Raw genomic sequence first — 19,955 nt, forward strand, 5'->3', positions numbered from 1 at the left:
TTTAAACAAAGATTCTCCCCTCCTGGACTTTCTTCCTACTGATTCTGTCTTTCTGTTGCATTAAGATTTCTGATATTGAGAGCAGGATTTCAGCACTGACCATTGCAGGATTAAACATAGCACCCTGCGGGCGCCTCACAAGAAAACGAGATCAGAAGCAAAGGAACCAGGTATGTTTGTCCCTCCCTCGATGGAATATTGCATGACCTGGAAAATGCAAAAGATGAAATATCTCTTGCTTTGTGAAGGTGTCCTGATTCCTGTGTGCTATTTTTAGGTACAAACCATAGACACGTCAAGGCAGCAGAGGAGGAAACTGCCTGCTCCACCTGTGAAAGGTATGCTTAAGTCACACCACAGAGCCACCAAAGAATTAAGCTTGACTCATTCGCTTGGAGTAACTCAGAGATCTGAGTTTGAGAACCAGCTCTAATGGGTGTTCTCACCCAGAACTTTGTTGTGGAGAGTCTCTCTTGACTTGGATCCCTCCAACAAGCAGACCCTGAGACAAAGATGTGTTTGAGGAGGTAATTCCAAGAAACACTGATAAGGGAAGATAGAAATGATTCTGGGAAGGAAATAAGCCAATACAATGTACTTAGTTGTATGCTTAGTCATAACCATTAGTTAGATTGTAACAATGTACTTAGTTGTAACAACCAATCATATGCTTCTTTGAGCAAATGAAGCTAAACCCTGCTGGGGTCTTCTGAAGTATTAACTGTGCTGCTGAGTTTCCTGCTCAAAGAATACGAAATGAGGTATTTCAACCCCATCTTTATTTGAACATTATTTCTGGTGGGGACATTAGCTCCCTGGTACTTCTGACCTGCCCCATTTATGGGCCAAGAGAAAGTGGTGGTGCCTGCAGTAGGATGCTGTCAGAATGTGCTGGCATGGTGACTGTCAGGGAAATGTGGGCAAAGCACCAAAAGCATCCAACATAAGGGCCCAATTGGGAAGGGTTTTCAATGATGCCAGTCATATCACCCTTACCTGCTGGACATTTTTAACCTTTTCCCTGGATTCGGAAGCCACAGAATGATGATGCCAAACTAGAAGTTCAGACCTACAAATTAGAGGAGTAGAAAGTCAGAAGATAATGTTTGAGTTCTGGTCCACCATTCATTGTTCAGCAAACATTTGTTGAATACCAAATTTATATTCCTCAGAGCCTTACACAACTAAAATATATTACAGATCCACAATCCCTTACTTGAAATCCTTGAGTCAATATGTGTTTCCGAATTTTTTGAACATTAGAAAGATAATATAGTAGGTGTACTGTGTATTTCAAAATAGCCCCTTCCCCATGATGTCTGGGGCTGCATCTGATAAACACATTAATGTCTTTGCAGCAAAGAATGAGAATGTTCATGCCCAGTGGGAGGGACAAGAATTTGAAATGGCCACTTAGTCTAAATCAGGTTTTGCCATCAGGCAATTTTGACTCCAAAGTCATAAAGATTTGCCATTTCTAGAGCCTTTTATATTTCAGAATTGCAAATAAGAAGTTGTAAGCTGATTATCTCAAGCTACCTTTTCCCAGAAAGCCATTAATGATGCCTTGATTTATTTGGTCCACCATAAAAATAGACACAAAACAAAAGATTCCACAGTCTGACCTATGGACCAGAATGAGATGCCATGGCTAGAACAAAAATCTAAGTAATATGAACACCTAATCTTTCTTCCTTAACCATTGATTCATTTTCTGGATAATACTTATTCCTATTTGTTTCTTTTTAGCTGAAAAAACAGAGGCATCTTCAGCGACCACCATTAAAACATTTAACCGCAACTTCATTCTCCAAGACTCCTCAACAAATAGGACTAAAGAAAGGAAAAGCACCACCAAGGAATTGATGGTAAGTCATCTCTGCTTAATGCTGGTTACTTTCACTGTTGATGGCACCTCCATTCTGTAGCCCTTCTTTTCTTTTCTTCCTTTGCTCTTTTTTCAGGGCTGCACCTACAGCATCTGGAGCTTCCCTAGCTGGGTCAAATTGGAGCTACAGATGCTGGCCTACGCCACAGCCACAGCAACCCCAGATCCTTAACCCACAGAATTGAGGCCAGGGATCGAACCCTGGCATCCTCATGGATACTAGTCAGGCTTGTTACTACTGAGGCACAGAGGGAACTTCCTGTAGCCCTTCTTTTCATAGCTTCCCTGTCAGAGCCCCAAGCAGCATGCATGGTCTCATTCCTGCATGGTCTCATGGTCTGTTGGTTGCGTGAGGGGGTTCTCATGTTGCTAACCTCTTTGATGTGTGGATACATTCTCTCAGCTATATATCCAGCTCCTTATAGGAACCAGGTTTGAGATAAGAGAAATAAAAATACATATGCAGCAGTGTAATGGTTGAGATGTAAGAGTTTTTATTCTGTTTTTAATTCATACTCACTCTCCCTTAAATGTCTTTTTAACCACTAATTAGTTGTTGTGTTCCTGGGGGGGAAAAACAAAAAAACAAAAACCTCAGCAGCTGCCCATAAATGCAGCAAAGAAAGGGAGAGTAGATATTCTGCATAAATCTGGAGATCATATAGAAGGAGATAATAGATTATTACCCTAACACTAACATATGCTTTAGAATTTTGGCCAGTGCTTGATGCTGCTTGTATGGGAGGTGATGACTCAGCTGAACTGCCTCAGTGATACCAGCTATGCTGAGGGCAGATGTTGACTGGGTGACAAGATTGAAGCAAGGGCAAATCTATTGTTTCCTTTTATGTATCACCTGTCACTTCCCTCCCATTCCTACCCCTCATTGTGCCTGTGTCATGAGCATGGAAGCATCAGGTAATGGCATAATGTGGACATTCCTTTTTAAATTCCAACTTCTGTGTCTCTTAGGCACCCATGTAGCAACAGTGCTATCCGGTGCCTTTGCTTCATTGGCCAGCCATCACCCCTGACCTTTCAAAATCCAGCTACCTGGCTCCTGGCTGTTACGTCAAAGAGCTAAAGATGCATCATCACACTAAAAGAGCACACTACTAGGGCCAGGGAAGGAATCTGTTACAAATAAGGTAGTTAAAAATAAATTACCTTCTAGAAAGATAGAACACAGATAGTGGTTGCCAGGGACTCTGAGGAGGGGGAGTAGGAAGAAATGCTCAGTAGGTGAGAGGTTTTACTTGGGAGTGATGATATGTTTTGAAATTTGATCAAGGTGGTGGATGCACAAATTGTCAATATACTAAATGCCACTGAATTGTTGTTATTTTGTGTGTGTGTGTGTGTGTGTGTGTGTTTAGGGTCACACCTGCAGCATATGTAAGTTCCCAGGCTAGGGGGTTGAATCAGAGCTGTAGCTGATGGTCTGTGTGACAGCCACAGCAACACGAGATCCGAGTTGTGTCTGCGACCTACACTGCAGCTCACGGCAACACCAGATACTTAACCCACTGAGCAAGGCCAGGGATCGAACCAGTCTCATGGATGCTACTCCAGTTGGTTACTGCTGAGCCACAACGGGAACTCTGAACTGTTCATTTTTAAATGGTTAGTTTTATGTTCTGTGAATTTCACCTCAATAAATTATTTTTTAATAAATTGACTTTAAATAACACAGAGAAGTTAAAAAAGAAGGAAAGGACAATATTTGCTAAACAAATGTAAACAAAAAAGAAAAGGCAGGAGTTCCCGTCATGGCTCAGTGGAAACGAATCTGCCTAGCATCCGTGAGGACACAGGTTCGATCCCTCAGTGGGTTAAGGATCTGGAGTTGCCATGAGCTGTGGTGTAGGTTGCAGACACGGCTCAGATCCCACGTTGTTGTGGCTGTGACTGTGGCTGTGGCATAGGCCAGCAGCTGCAGCTCTGATTTGACCCCTAGCCTGGGAACTTCCATATGCTGCACGTGCAGCCCTAAAAAGATAGCAAAAGAAAAGAGAAAGAAAGGTCAAGAATGCCACTTTCAAACAAAATAGAATCCAAGGCTTCTTAGCACTCAGAAGAAACAAGGAGGAAGGATGTTTTAGATATTGATAAAGTAAGTAAAATATGACCCTTTCTTGAATTGGCAAACAATAGAGCAGCACAATTTATTGTGCTATGAGTAATGACTTTAAAGGTCCCTTATTAGCCCTTGGAAGACCAGTACACCACAAATAATGCAAATCAGACAGTTTTAATAGTGTAAATATTAAGCTTTAATTAGGAAATAGGGGTTCTCATGGTGGCTCAGCAGTAATGAACCCAACTAGTATCCATGAGGATGAGGGTTTAATCCTTGGCCTTGCTCAGTGGGTTAAGAATCCAGTGTTTCCGTGAGCTGTGGTATAGGTCTAGGACACAGCTCTGATCTGGCATTGCTGTGGCTGTGGTGTAGGCTGGTGGCTACAGCTCCGATTCCACCCCTAGTCCAGGAACTTCTATATGCTGTGGGTTCAGCCCTAAAAAACACACACACCAAAAAAAAAAAAAAGAAAAGAAACGAAAAATATATCTAACTTTATACCTCAGAGAATTCTTTTTCTTCCCAAGCATCATCAATGGCTCATTTATCAAAATTGATTTTTACCAGCTATACAGAAAACCTCAATAAATTCCCCATAGTAGGAAGTATAAAACTATTCTCAGTGACCTAAATGCCAAAAAAACAATCTCAAATAGCACTCAGTATATCCAAAGGAACTTTCTGAAATGATGCTGGTGTTCTATATCTGCAGAGTTAGCCATGAACTACAAGTTGCTACTGAGCTCTTGGAGTGTGGCTGCCTTGGAGGGATTGATTTTTAAATTTTATTTAATTTTAATTTATCTAAATGTAGACATCCACAAGTGACTACCATACTGGATAGGGCAAATGTAGAAAATAAGAACAAGAGTTAAAATAGTCAGAAACCCTACTCGGAAGGTATAAAGCACATGTACCAACAGACACAAGTATACACATTCATTCACACAACATATACATCTCACGCATTTCTGAGTAACTATTGAATTAAAGAGAAAAGCTAATTCCCAGAGCTTTTACAAAATGAAAACATTACATATATCAAAACAAATGGAATACATATAGAGCCACACTGAGTCAAATTAACAGCATTAAATCTTTCTTCATTATTAAAGAAGGAAGAAGTGTGAACTAGACACTGAATTCCAGACATAAAACATAAATGCACAAACCAACTAATTAAAACCAGAAAACTATAAAAATGATAGTAAATGCAAGAGCTTATTCTTTGGAAAAATCGAAAATAGAAAAAAAAATTATATGCTAATTCAAGACAAAAATAAGTAGTTCCCTTGTGGCACAGCATGTTAAAGATCTAGCATTGTCATTGCAGCAGCTTGGGTTGCTGCTCTAGCATGGGTTTGATCCCTGGCCGAGGAGCTTCCTCATGCTGTGGGTGCAGCCAAAGAAAAAAAAGAAAGAAAAAAACCAATAAATAAAAAATAAGAGATTCTAATACAGAGTTTTAAGAGATTTCTAATAGAGTAAATTTTTATTTAAATATGCAATGTGATATAAATCTATGCTAATACATGTTAAAGTCTTGTTTCTAATTAAATTAGAATCAAATCAGAACATTAGTAAAAACTGACTTAAAATTTCAAAATTTATTAAAACTTCAGAAAAAGATTCTCTGGCCAAATGATTCTCATGACAAAATATCAAGGAATAGTTAATTCCCATGCAATATAAAATATTCCAGAGCACTGAAAAAAATTGAAAACTAAAACATTCATGTTGTGAAGCTGTTAAAACCCCAACAACCAGAGCCTGACATGGCTGGTAAGTGTGTACACATCTTTATACCCACGCACACACACAGGCACACACGGATGCATTCAAACCACCTTCAGAGAAGTGAGGCATGCTAAAGAAAATATTAGCAAACAAAATGCAGTGGTACATTAAATAATAAAATACCAGGTAAATTTTACAGCAAGGCAATGATAACTTTAATATCGAGATATTGATGAATAAATCCCACCCACAGCTCATTTTTTCCCAAATTAATTTCTATTTTAACCCAATTCACATAAAATTCTCAGTGGGATTTTCTTGGAACTAAAGTTCATATCAGGATAAATCAGAAAGAAGAGACAGAAAGTATTTTACAAAATTAAAGTGATTTTCCTGCCAGATTTTAAAACTAATTACAAGCTGTAAAGAAATCAATGATTAATGAAATAGAATAGAAAGCTCGGAAATAGATACAGGCACATATGAAAATGCATTATATGATTTTTTAAGAATCAGGAACCAGTAAAAAAGGTATAGGTTGTTTGTTTGTTTTAACTGTGCTTGAGAGATTAGCCAGGGGGTTGGAGGGGGTGTAGTGGAAAAGAAATCCTTTTGCCTTATTCCGTATAGCAAAATGAATTTCAGATGGATTAAGAAGTATGTGTAAGAAATGCATCACTTTTTAAATATTGTGAAACATTTAGTCAATGGGCATGAATACCTTTTACAATGTAAGAAAGGCAGTTTTTGTTCATGGCCTCGCCTCACTTTCACTAAGTGGCTGATTGCATTTGCTCATTGTCTCAGGAGCCCTCCCTGGAGTCTGCTGTAATGTATTAGCACCATGGAACTCCACTGCCAGTGACCCACTGCCTCCGGCCATACACGACAGTGCCTTGACCCAACAGCCATTGAATACTGTACCGATTTCCACCTGAGGAGAGGGCCTGGGGAGGCCACAGTGCACCCCTGAACAGGGCTGTCCTGATACCTCAACCGGAAAGCAGACCCAGACTTCAGCATCAAGGTCTTGCCTACTCTCTGCCTTAGGCTCCCAGGGGAATCCAAGACAGAAAACCAAGATGCTGGCTTTCAATAGCAGAGCTCCATGTTCAAAAGATGCATCTTTTCCCTGTTTGCCTTGCTACTGTGTGTTGTCTTTAAAACCTTTTTTTTTTTTTTTGATCCCTTTGATTTGACTAGAATTACATGTCAACCATTTGTCCCCCCAAATATTGTTGGGGTCAGAGGATAGTGGAGGGAAGGGTATTAACATTTAACTCATCAAGTCCTACTCATCTCTCACAAGCATCTTTATCCCACAAATGCTAAGGAGAAAAGTGAAATGCCCCTGTAGTGAGCACTATGGGCTGTCTAAATTGTGGAGCACTCAACTGTCAAGGTCTCCTTCCAGCTGCCTCCTAGTCCACTGCACCCCCAGTTCCTCCCACTGCTTTGCAATCACAAGCCACAGGACAGAAAGCTCTGACTCACCCATGCCATGCCCAGGTCTATCTGAAACAGTATCTCATCAAGAATTCAGGGTTCTTCCTTGGACTCACAGAGAGCTACCCTGCTCTGAAAGGGAGAAGGGCTTGAAAAAGCCTACCATTGGTTTAACTTTAGGGCACTGTCCAGAATCAACATATGGTTTAGCAATGACTGTGTCTAAATGAGGTTTAGGTGACTGGATAATTGCAGAATACATCCACCTGAGGAAATGTTGTCCTCCATAATTTATTTCCCAATATAATTATTCAGCAAAAGTAGTAAGATGACCTTAAAGATAAAAATGGTTAACGAATAGCCTAAGAAAACTTGTAGATATGAATAAAGCAAGGACAAACTGTGAATTCAACAGACGCGAGAGTTGCCACTAACTCCACGTGTGTGGTCTCAGATGCATGACTAGTTAAAATGTGTTTATAAAAGCACATGAAACTGGAATTTCATTAAGTTAATTAAGCAATAGCAACCTTTTTAAAAATTTTGCTCCTGATATAGTCTGAACCTGAAGAAGGAAAAAAAATGGGAGTCAAGGGAATAAAATGACTGATATGTATTAAGCAACTGCTCTGAAGGAGGCAATATTCTCATTCTAATCCTTATAGCAACCCTATTCAGTAGGTATCCTCATTTCAGATTTGGAGACTGAGGGCCAGAGCGATTAACTTGCCAAAGTCAGACCTTTAAGCTAAGTAGAATTTGAATGTCTGACAAAAGCTTCATTCTGTGTCGTTTTCTACTTCAATGTTCTTTTGCTGCTACGCACATTTCCAGACCTGACTTGCTGCTGAAATGTGTGTTATGACTCATTCCTGATGGGGGTCTACCTATCTTCCAATAATATTCCTTGCTGATGTTGTATATGTGTTATCCACAGAAATGACTCCTTTGAAATAAAGTAAATTTTTGGCTTTTTGTTCTGTTGGTGTGATTAAAAGCAAACAAGTACAAATTTTAAAAACACAACAAAAAAGATCTGAGTTCCAAATAGAGCGTTTTCTTTAAGAGGCATGAAAAGCAACTATTGTTGTGTTACAGTGTTAAAATATTCAGTTTTCTTCGACAAAAAAAATGTGTACTGTGTAAGCCTTGCAAAAAAATGAAAACAAAACAAAAAGAAGAGGCCTGCTCTATGGCATTTGAATTTTTATAAAGGTTTCCTTGTGCCAAATAAGTGCAAAGATTTAATTTACTATTAAAATCCATAAGCATATGTTATAGTTCCAGAAGAATTATTTTGTCATCAAGTGATTTTGATCTTCAGTGTCAATATTTATATTTAGATTAATTTTTATAAATGAAAATATTTTAATGGTTTAAGAAAACGAGGCCAATAGGACCGTATCTTTGATGACTTCTGAAAGTATGCTTGCCTTCATGTTATATGCACATTACCAAGAATTACTGTCAAGAGAAATGATGAAGAAGTAAAAGTCATTTATGAAAATAATGTTTGTGAGTGTGTGATTTTATTTATTTATTTATTTATTTTTGGTTAGGGAAGACTGGGAGTGAAGAGGGGATAGGGTAAGAAGTCAATGGCTAGTCAGTGGAGGGGCCAAGTTTCAAAGCCACAGTTGCCCCACGCCCCGTGTTCCTTCCAATTGCACCACTCTCCTTGCCATTGCCTGTTCTCCTGAGAACAGAATTTCCTAGGACCACCTCTACCGACTGGTCACTCAGGTAAGGCCAGCACTTCTCAAAGGATGGAGGAGGAGCAGTGTCACTTTGTGCCTTGGGGGACATTTCTGATTGTCACAACTTGGTGGGTACAGGGCCTGTGTATATGGATATCGGCTAGGGATGCTGCTAAACATCCTACAGTCCACATACCAACTCCTCACAACCAAGAGTTATCCAATTCAAAATGTCAATGGTGTAAAGCTTGAGAACCCTAGGTTAGGACCCTAGAGGAAAACCTGGGCATCAGTGGAGAAGCTCCTGCTGACCTCTGTGGGGACTGTGTGTAGCTGAGTGGGAAGCAGGGCAGTGACTCTCCCAGAGTCATTCACAGGCTCAGAGGCAGTTGTTGGTTCTCTGAGGCTGACCAGTCTGGACACTGGCCCCTGCCATCCCCAAATGGGAATAGGAAATCTCCACTCACCTAAAGTGAGTAAGTGTGTGTGTGTGTGTGTGTGTGTGTGTGTGTGTGTGTGTGTGTGTGTGTGTTGATCTTTTACAAAGGGTCCTCTATTCATTGAAATTTCTGACAAAACTTTAAAGTACAGGAGGCATTTGGTGCATTCCTTTAAAAATAACTTCTCAAACAACAACCATCCTATCTTCTCCCAGGGGAAGTATCTCCCATACAAAATTTGCATTTTGCAGAACAGTTGGTTGCGTGAGCCTTCTGTCTCTGCAATTAAGTTATAATTATGATAAAGTGCAGGTAAATGGAGTTGCATTTTTTTTTTTTTGTCTTTTTGCTATTTCTTGGGCCGCTCCCACGGCATATGGAGGTTCCCAGGCTAGGGGTCGAATCGGAGCTGTGGCAGAGCCACAGCAACGCAGGATCCGAGCCACAGCAACGCAGGATCCGAGCCTCGTCTGCAACCTACACCACAGCTCACGACAACGCCGGATCGTTAACCCATTGAGCAAGGGCAGGGACCGAACCCGCAACCTCATGGTTCCTAGTCAGATTCGTTAACCACTGCGCCACAACAGGAACTCCTGGAGTTGCATTTAAAAGAGCTCTCAAGGCAGTGGAAAACCTTAGTACCCACTTCAAACATTGGAAACCTCAAAGAAGTTATCCAGAAGGATCCAGTGTGGTAGAATCGAGTCCTCGAAAAAAGACAAATATGTTTTCTATCTAAGCTAACATGTTTGATAAAGATGAAAGATTGAAGGCAGTGCTTCTCAAACTTTAATGTGCAAATTCTGACTCAGCAAGGCTGGTGGGGCCCATGATGCTGTATTTCTAACAGGCTTCCAGGTGACGCCAATGCTGCTGGTCATAATGTGAGTAGCACAGTTCAATAGAATCCCTCAGAGGGGTCCCTGCAGGATTGAAGCCCAGTACCACAGTGGTAATCTGTTCATTGATAACCTCTTTTGTGACTTTTTTCCCCTTCATCCTCTAATGTTCCCTCTCACTCAGCATGTACTCTGGGGTTACCTCCCAAACAAACAGCTCAGCGCAGACTCTCTGTTGGGGAAACCCCAAACTAAGACATCCCCTGCACTGAAGTTTCATGTTTGATTATCTTTCTCCTGCACTGACCTGAAAGCTTCTTGAGGAAGTGGGTTCCACTTATCCTGCACAGGGTCTGGCATAGAGCAGGTACTTAAAACAAATTTGTTTCATTTAGAGTGGTGATGGTAGTCTTAGCTCTGGGCTGTGGTTACCCCATGCTCAAGTGACTGAACTGAAGATGATGCACAATAAGGAGCAGTCCCTCTCATGCCATCCTGGGGTTGTGGGTGAGCATCCTCCCAACACTGAAGTGTAGAGGAGGGATGTCAACACCAAGGTGGAGGAGAAAGAGGCTCCCCTAAACCTCTACCTCACCCTCCCCCCTTTTAAAGATAGTAGAGCAACCCCAGGTGGTGGTGAATGGTCCAGGGACCTGCTGGCTAGAATCTAAAAGCAAAAGCTCCTGTATCCACAGATGCTTACAACATGTGGGCCCCAATGATATGCCAATAACTTTGGTTTAGTTTAGCTGGGCCTCTTAAAATTGTCTCTAAGCTGATCAAGACTTAACACAGAGTTCTTAGATGCCATCACCCCTTCCTGCCATCACTGATAAGTCAGAGAAGATGTTGAGATGCTCACTCTTTTCACTGACTTCTTTGAATAAGACCCATGTACCCAGCCATGACCCATCTTTTCTGAGTGGGTCCCTCCCCTACATCCTTTGGCCACAAAAATCCAGAACTTGGGGAACTCAAAGGTTAGAAGAGCAGTTTCCAAAGTGGAGTACAGACAGCACAAGGGTTGTAGAAGATGGCCCATTTAGGGGAGGTGAAAGAAAATATTAGGTCGTTTATCCATACTTATTTTTATTCTTTATCTAGAAGTAAGCTTTAACAATATTAAATATATGGATAGAGGAAAGCACATGTAAATAATTTATAAATACATAGACATATTTTGGAGATGCATTGTCAAACAGTTTTTACTGGGATGTGTGGTCCAAAAAGTTTGGAGACCACCTACCAGTTAGAAAACCCAGTAAGCTTCTGATGACTCAAATTCCCCTTCAGCCATCTCGGCCCCTGTCAGGGACAGTATTAACTCAAGATCTAAAACATTGCTTAAACGGCAGCTGAAAGAAGGGTAGAATTGGGAGATAATCCAGAGAGCCCCATCTACTGGCTGAGCCCTGGGATGCGTGTTGTTCCATCTCTTTAGGGAAAAGCTTTCTGTTGGTCTTATCTGTTTCCCTTATTCTCCTCCCCAGTCCTCACTATTCAATTATCCTAACTAAACTTCTGAAAGACATCAGGTTATTGTTGCCCAGAAACAAACAAACCAATGGGCAGCCTTGAGGAGTGGGGATTTTCAATTAAGTTTCCCAATCTTTGAAGTGGACAAAGTTAAATGTCTGCTAGTAGAGCCAGCTGAGCCAGGCGGACCAGGTAACAACTTCCTCCTCTATACAGCCCTGCCTTACTTCATTACAGTGCCCTAAGCCCACCTGAGAGCCTCTGGGAAGTTTACCTGTGCAGGGAAAGTTCACCAGACATCCCCTGTACACCTGTCAACTCTTAAGATCTTCCATGAGTCCAGGAGAATCTGTCATCTGCTGTCATCACAGCAACCTGGGGAGTATGCTTTTGGCACCTGACAGATAGTGCTACCTAGTCTGTGGAGTTCTCAGCTTTGTACTTGCTCAGGGAGAGACAGGACTGGGGGCATCGTGGCCTCAGACTCAGAGCTACCTTCTCCTCCACGTATTGTGCATATCAAATGACGAGGAGCAATACTGGCCCAGGGCCAGGATGTGCCCTAACCATGAGGTGCTAAGGGGCGAGGTGACAAGATGAAAAGGCGTGTAATTGCTGTCCTCATTCGCTAAGCAATGTGGTAATTACTTAATTGAAGATGAAAGGGCTATTTACAGGCAGTGGTGGTGGTAAGTGTTTTTTATTGCACTTCTATCTTCAACATGCCCTTTACTGAACCTTGGTAATGACAATAATTTGCACTTTCAAGCCTGTCCTTTCTGATTTATTCTTCCCTACTATTCCATTCATTTCATGACAGACCCACTGCGAAGAAAGAAAAAGATTTTCATCTCTACAGAAGCCCAGTCTTTGGAGACAAGTATTCTTTGCCCTGATAAATGAAAACCATGTGTCATGAATGTTCTACCACAGAAAACAGATGCTATGAATCAGCATTTCCACTGTTTGTAATTTGGGTCTCTGTAGAATCATCCCGGCAATGAATGAGTTGCTGTCATCAGTCTGGCAGAACTGAGGTTCTTCTTTGTCTTTAAATGACACTGTTATTGTCTTTTCTCTGTCCAGTAACAATACTTCCTAGTGACCCTGAGCTGTTGAAATGCTGACTGTCTGTGGTACAACAGCTCTGCTGATGCCATTTGACCAGATGTCAGCTTGGTGCCCATTGACCATTGAACTGCCTGATGACAAAGGAGTAAGTCATCCCCTCTTCACTTGAAGCAGACAGGATTCTGCTCCCCTAGCCTCCACTCTGTCTTTAATTGCAGGGGAAAATGGGCATTTTGGCTAATGCTAAAGAGACAGATCTAAATGTGGTTGGAAAGCCTGTCCAGGCACTGTCAGAGCAGGACTGTAACTGAGTATAATTCTGGACCTCAGCTCCTTCCATGGTCCAGTTTACCCTCTATGGGTCAGAAACCATTAAAACAAGGATCTTTTCAACTCTACATCTTCCCATGTTATATAACAGTCCCCTGGAATGCTTCCCTCTGACTTTGAAAACCCTTACTCATCCTTTAAGAAGGGTCAGTTCAAAAGTCACGTCCTCTCTGATGGCTCCTGACCCCTCCCTGGAAAATTCTCGTGTAGACGTGGAGAATCCTAGTGCAAACCTGATCATTGGAGTTGGGAGTAGACTCCATGCCACGAAAAATGTAGGTTCAAATCTACACCTTGGAGGCCAAAACCTTTCCCAAAGCCTGTGAATTTGTGCTTTTGAAGACCAATGGTTTTTGGTCTTAGCTTCCTTGTCATAGCCTCTGTTTTGCACTACATCAATTCAGATCTCCTTTACCATTTTCACTTAAAACAACAACAACAAAGAGATCAATCACTCCTATAGCAGACTACACTAAAGAGCTGATGGGCAGTAAAAGCTGGCAGAGGCTGGGGGTAGGAGAGAAGTCAGGGAGCAGGGGCACATAGCATATCACCTAACAGCTGAAAATCCAGTTTAGATATTTAGATATTCCTGTTCCTCAAAATTTAGAATTTAGATATTCCTGTTCCTCAAAAGCCCTCTTTCCAACCTCTCTTCATCACGACATGCAGAAGTTTCCAGGCATGTGGAACAACAGCAGTGACACAAACCACAGCAGTGATGTTGGATCCTTAACCACGAGGCCACCAGGGAACTCCTTCTCATCTTTGACCTACTGAATTGCCTGGCCAACTCCTAGATCCTCTTTGATGTTTTGGCCCCACTGAAAACTCAGAGCATAAGTGTCCCCCTTTCTGTTCCAAGCACTTCCCAGAGACAGATCTCCTACCTGCTCAGGGTGTGGAAGTCACTGTTAAGATATCATTTCTCACCTAGATACATGATCCACTCCCTCACCTGTATACAGAGCATTTTGCACGTTTCTCTATTTTCATCCCATTTGTCTAGATTGATGTGGTGCATTTTGTCTTTAATCCATAATTTCATAGTGAGACACTGAAAAGTTCAGGAAGGAAGTGAACTGATTAGATCCTTCCTGAGTAGATTTGTGAGTTTTTTTTTTTAATAACTCTGCTTTTTAACATAAGGAATATATTGTATAAGGCCAAAGAGATTGTGGATAAACAAATTAGGAGACTTCTTATAGAGTTAAGAAAGGAATCAAGACAGCTTAGATTAGGGTAGTAAGTAAGAATTTGGGGAATTGGTTGGATATGGATAAGGAAAAAGACTGAGATGCGAAGGACGCCCTCAGACCTCTGGCTGGAGCAAGAGATTCCATTCATTGAGGATGGGGAAGGAAGACAAACTGCTTTTTAGATATGTTTGATTTGACGTGCTGGCCAAGTATAGAAGTCTGGTAAGTAGGTGGATCCACACTGCAAAGTTCAGGGCTGGAGCTGGGGATCAGAGAGCTGTTGGGACCCAGATGGAACTGCAAGTTGTGCCTATGGATGAGATCACTGAGGGGGCTTATAAAACAGAATAAAGACAGAGGGCCCTGGCCCTGTGGAACTGGACTGGCAGGGGAAGAGCCATCAGAAAGAGAGAGGAAAAGTCAGAAGAGAATCATGCCTCAGGAAGCAAGGACGTTTAAAAAGGAAGGAGTGAGTGGCTACTGAGCAGTCAAGTAGTATGAAGACTGGTTAACATCAGGGCTCTGACTGCACCGACCGATACAGAAATGGAAGCACAGGTTGAGCAGAATCTCGATAAAAGGATCAAGTTGGGTCATATTGAGTTTAAGGGGGTTCTGTGACACGCTGATAGGAATATCTACATGAAGATTATAAACACACATTCGCTCTGAATTCACTGAGTTTGACAACATGGGTTAGTTTCTAAGCTTTGCTGGGCTGGTACCCAATACTAGAAAGGTAGAAAGACAAAATATAGTCCTGCCCTCTGGAAGCTTGTGGTCTGGGAACAGAGATAAGACACGGAATTTATGATGTCGGCACGCCCTTCAGAAAAGGATGCACAGTCAGAAGTGGGCAGAGTCGCACTACCCAGAGACAGGCTCAGGGTAGGGGGACAGTGGGGTTAAAGATCTGTATTAAACATCTCAAACCCATGTGTCTGGCTTGCCCTGCTTTCTTTTATGTTCTATCACAGTTTCTTCATGGGGCCTTTTGCTTCTTTATTTTGACTGAATGACGCATTTGGGGTTTGGAAAATTTGTTCCTGCTGTGAAAGAACTTGTACACCCTATGATCTTGAGCATCTGTACTATTCCCTGAGGCTCTGAACTGCGTGGAGGGAAGGGAGACTCAGCATCCCCTGCGGTGATTTCTAAGAAGACACATGCCAGCCCCCAGCCCCCAGCCCCCAGCCTCCAGCCCCCTTACAAAACCCTAACATTTCACACAATCCCTGCCCAGGCCCAAGACACTAGGGAGGCTGAAAGTAGGTGTTCCTGAGTTGGAGGTTCACTCAGAGACAAAGCAGCAGGAATGGAGAGGAAGGATGAAAGGAGTGGCAAGGTCCTGCCCAGGCTATTGGGTCAGTGGCAGCTCCATTAGTTGAAATGGTGGAAATAGATTTGGGGGTCAGTAGCCCTTTCTTTTGCCCTGAAGTCGGCTCAGATTTTTGCTTGAACTGATGTTGCAATCTCCCACATTTTGTAACTAGCTTCTGTGAAAAACACCTAAAATGATCACTCTGAGTAACTAAAAGAGGCCCTTTGTGGACTCCTTGTTCTATTTCCTCCGCTATTTGTAACTGAGCGTTCTGGCTCGACAACATGGTGACTGAGTTTACGGCTAACAATTTCTAATATTTTCACAACATCCTTGCTCATGCATGAAGACAAATCTCATCCCATCTGTTTTTCTACTAATGGGTCAGTGATGTCCCCACAGCTAATTATAGCTATTACATAGAAAATAACATGTTTACTTTGAAAAGGCAGATTTGGTTTCTGTGACTGGATAGTCTTGACAGATGCACAACTGTTTCTAACTCTTTTTCATCTGTAAGAAAGAGCCACATGAATCCTTTTCTGTAGTTACTGTGAAAAATGTTATTGAGGATACTGTCTGCTACATTGTCTGGGGTCCTTTATTTATTTTGGAACTATATCCAAGAAATGATGACATGGCCCTCCAAACTCATTGCTATTACTGACATTTCTGCAACTTCTCATGTTTCTGTAAAAGAGTATTTGTATTATCAAAGAGATCTAATATTCAAAAGGAACTGAGGTGAGCTGAACTGAAGAGATTTTCTTTTATTTAATCTGTTTTCTCACCCTCTCTCCATGTCCTACCCCATTTCTCAAAGCTAAATGGTTTTATTTACATAATTGTTCATCTTCTCTTCCTCAAAGATGTTTTTGATGCAGAATAACTTACTCTACACGTTTATTTTTCTTTAGCTCGAGGACAAGTTCTAGTGCATTTCCTTCTCGCTGGTAGCTTACGATATCCAGCATAACCCAAGTGGAAAAGATCTGAGACACCCCCTGTCTCCTCTACTTCAGCTCTACCCACTTCATCCTGACACCATGATGCCACTGAATGCAACTGTGAGGTTGCTAACCACTGGGCTCAACTGTCCTCTTCTGGTGACAGCCGCTCCTAACCCAGCCTTTGGGATGCACCTGTCCTTCCCTTGGCTTCCAACACACCATCTCTTGACTTTTCCTCTTATCTTAATAAACACACTGGTACAGTTTGAGCAAAGAAGGAGCTGGCAAAGGAGCTGAACATAGTTTACCAATGAGGTGGAAGAAAACCAAGAAAGGGTGATGTCATAGAACCCAAAAGAAGAAAGGAGTAGTTCACGTTGTCAAACGCTGTGGAGAGGGTCAAGTCAGATAAAAACAGTGACATGGTATTAAGTTGGCAACATAGAGGTCACACACACTTGGGCATGGATGGTTTCAGCATAACAGTGGAGATGGAAGCCTGTTTGCAGGGGCTGAAGAGAGGTGAGGCCTGAGCAAGCAGAGAGGGTGACTATCAACAACTCTTCGCAAGAGTAGAGAAATGAGTCCTGGCAAGAAGAGAATGTAAGTCCAAGGAATTTTGGGTTTTGTCCTTTTAAGATGGAATATTCTAGAGAATATCTGCATCCTGCTGGAACTAATTCTATTTATAGAGAGAGACACTATAAATACAAGAGGAAGAGGCGGGTACTGTAAGTTTGAGGAGCAACATCTCTGAAACAGAGACAGAGGAAAACAGGGGAAGGAATTTGGCTTTGAGAAGAGAGAATATGTATGACATCATCATTACAGAGAGTGAGAAAAACAACATTCTAGGAAGTGCAGTAAGAAGTGTGACGCTGATGGCCCACTAGGGATTTGTGGTTCAGAATTTTTAACAAGACTGAGGAAAATAGAAATACTGTGTGGAAAGCACTTAGCCCTGACCTGGTACATAGTGCACACTCAGTAAATGCAAGCTATTACTATTTTGCCACATGAATATTTTTTTCTTTGCTTAGATGAGATACAAATCCTATAAAAAAGAAAGACAGACAGACAGAAAGAAAGAAAGGAGGGAAGAAAGAGAGAAAGGAAGAGGGAGGGAGAAAGAAAGAAAGGAAGACAGAAATTGAATCTTAGTTGAGACTGTTTTACCAGCATTGTAAATCCATTAAATAAAGAAAATGTTTGCAATAAAGAAAGGTGATTAAACTCAAAAGTCTTGAAAATGTAGACCCAATGACCTAAGAAACTGACAAAACATGAAGAGCATGATCTCAATTAAATAAGATTTTATAAGGACATGGTGCCACAAGTTTGCATCTCCATGTGGCTATTACCAGTGCTTTGTACAGCCCTGTGATATAAGGAAGGACATGATTGTTTCAGAATTACATAGTGTGGTGGGCAGACTACAATACGGGCATATTAAATTAAAAAAAAAAACTGTTGGCTCAGTTAAGAGTAATAGAATCGATTAAGTAGCTCTTATATTAATGTGAGCTAAGAAAAGAATTCAAGCAAGCTATCATTACAATGAAAATATCAGCACAAATATGAGCCTTGCAAAAGGTCACTGGTCTACCCTTGAAATGAGAAGCAACAACCTCCTGTGTCATTCCGCTTCCAGAAATTGTAAGAGATAATACAACATGCAGCCTTAACTCCCACACTGTGATCCTCCACCTTCCTTCAATGGGTGGGGGGAGGGGCAGTATCTTTGGAGAATAGCCACATGATGCGTTAAAATCTCTTTTTTTCAGAGTTCCTGTTTTTGGTGCAGCGGAAATGAATCCGCCTAGAAACCATGACGTTACGGGTTTGATCCCTGGCCTTGCTTAGTGCGTTAAAGATCTGGCGTTGCTGTGAGCTGTGGTGCAGTTCGCAGAGGGGCTTGGATCCTGTGTTGCTGTGGCTGTGGCGTAGGCCTGAAGCTGCAGCTGATTCGACCCCTAGGTTGGGAACCACCATATGCCGGGGTGCAGCCCTAAAAAGCAAAAAAAAAAAAATCTTTTTTTCATCTTATTGAGACGACCATAGAGCTTGTGTCTTTTGTTATAAAATCAACTTACCATAAATGCAAGAACAATTTCTGTACTTCCAGTTCTATTTCACTGACCTGGATGTCTATCCTTATGCTAAAACCACACCGTCTTGACTATATAGCTTTGCAGTCAGGTTTTTGTTTTATTTTGTTTTGCTCTGCTTTTTTGGCCCTGCCTGAGACATGTGGAAGTTCCTGGGCCAAGAATCAAACCTGAGCCACAGCAGTGACCTGAGCCACTGCAGTGACAAAGCTGGATCCTTAACCTGCTGCACCACAAGGGAACTCCACTTTGTACTGTTTTGTTTGTTTTACGGCCATGCCTGAAGCATGTGGATGTTCCCAGGCAGGCCAGCAGTCAAATCAGAGCTGCAGCTGTAGGCCTATGCCACAGATTGCAACAATGCTGGATCCTTAAACCAATGAGTGAGACCAGAGGTTGAACCTGCATCCTCACAGACACTATGTCTGGTTCTTAACCCACTGAGTGACAATGGGAGCTCTAGTAGCAAGTTTTGAAGTCAGGAGTATGAATCTTTCAACTTTGTTAATCTTTTTAAAGATCACTTTCACTTTCTGGGTCTCTTACATTTCCTTATTAATTTTAAGATCAGCTTTTCAGCTTTTGCAAAGAAGACACCTGGGATCTCAGTGGGTATTATGTTGAATCTGTAGCCCAATTTGGGGAACATTATCATCTTAACAATATTAAGTCTTTTGATCCATAAACATGAGATTCTTTTCATTGATTTAGTTTGATTTCTTTCAAGAATGTTATTTAAGAGTATAAGTGTTGGAGTTCCTGTTGCAGCTCCGATTTGACCCCTAGCCTGGAAACTTCCATATGCCGCAGGTGTGGCCCTAAAAAGCAAAAAATAAATAAATTTTTAAAAATTTAACAAAATATGTACAAAACTTATACTCCCTCCCACCCCCACCCCCCCAGCTCTTTAGGGCCACACTTGTGGCACATGTAAGTTCCCAGGCTAGCTGCAGCTGTCAGCTTACATCACAGCCACAGCACATCCGAGCCACATCTGCAACCTACACCAAAGCTCAGGGCAACACTGGATCCTTAACTTGCTGAGCGAGGCCAGGGATTGAACCCGAATCCTCATGGATACTAGTCGGGTTCATAACCCACTGAACCACAATGGGAACTCCCCATTTTGTTAAATTTGTTGCTAAGGACCTTATTAGTTTTGATGCTATTATAAATTATTTCATCTTTGCTTTTAGATTATAAAATAAATTGGGAGGCTTTCCATCTTTTTCTGTGCTTTGGATCATTTTATATAATGTGGGATTTCTGACGCTTGATGAAACTGACTGTAAAACTATTTGGGCCAAGCTCCTATTTTAGAAAAGGATATTTTTCTACCTTCTAATAAGTCAATTATAGGAACTTATGGA

At 41.6% G+C, this 19,955-nt stretch overlaps 1 protein-coding gene and 1 long non-coding RNA gene across 10 annotated transcripts in view; one reads left to right on the top strand and one right to left on the bottom strand.

The window, feature by feature from the left end:
• The window catches only part of MYRIP (myosin VIIA and Rab interacting protein), a 210,016-nt gene extending 201,355 nt beyond the window's left edge, over positions 1-8,661 (top strand). For 2 of the 3 annotated variants that reach the window (XM_084986612.1, XM_084986613.1), the window contains 4 exons: positions 66-170; positions 278-338; positions 1,750-1,868; positions 6,513-8,661. In XM_084986612.1, the coding sequence (XP_084842738.1) occupies positions 66-170; positions 278-338; positions 1,750-1,868; positions 6,513-6,545 (318 nt within the window). In that variant the 3' untranslated portion in view covers positions 6,546-8,661. 3 annotated transcript variants of the gene reach the window in all.
• LOC110256427 (uncharacterized) overlaps positions 1-19,955 on the bottom strand; it is a 193,100-nt gene that overhangs the window by 55,747 nt on the left and 117,398 nt on the right. For all 7 annotated transcript variants that reach the window (XR_014822802.1, XR_014822799.1, XR_002337915.2 and 4 more), the window contains exon 3: positions 997-1,069. This is a non-coding gene — a long non-coding RNA (uncharacterized LOC110256427). The remainder of the gene's footprint in view (positions 1-996; positions 1,070-19,955) is intronic.

Source organism: Sus scrofa, chromosome 13 (assembly GCF_054392235.1).
Source record: "Sus scrofa isolate SSC_HxYL_T2T_F1_AM1 chromosome 13, Sscrofa_HxYL_maternal_Yorkshire_Landrace_v2.0, whole genome shotgun sequence".
NCBI lineage: Eukaryota > Metazoa > Chordata > Mammalia > Artiodactyla > Suidae > Sus > Sus scrofa.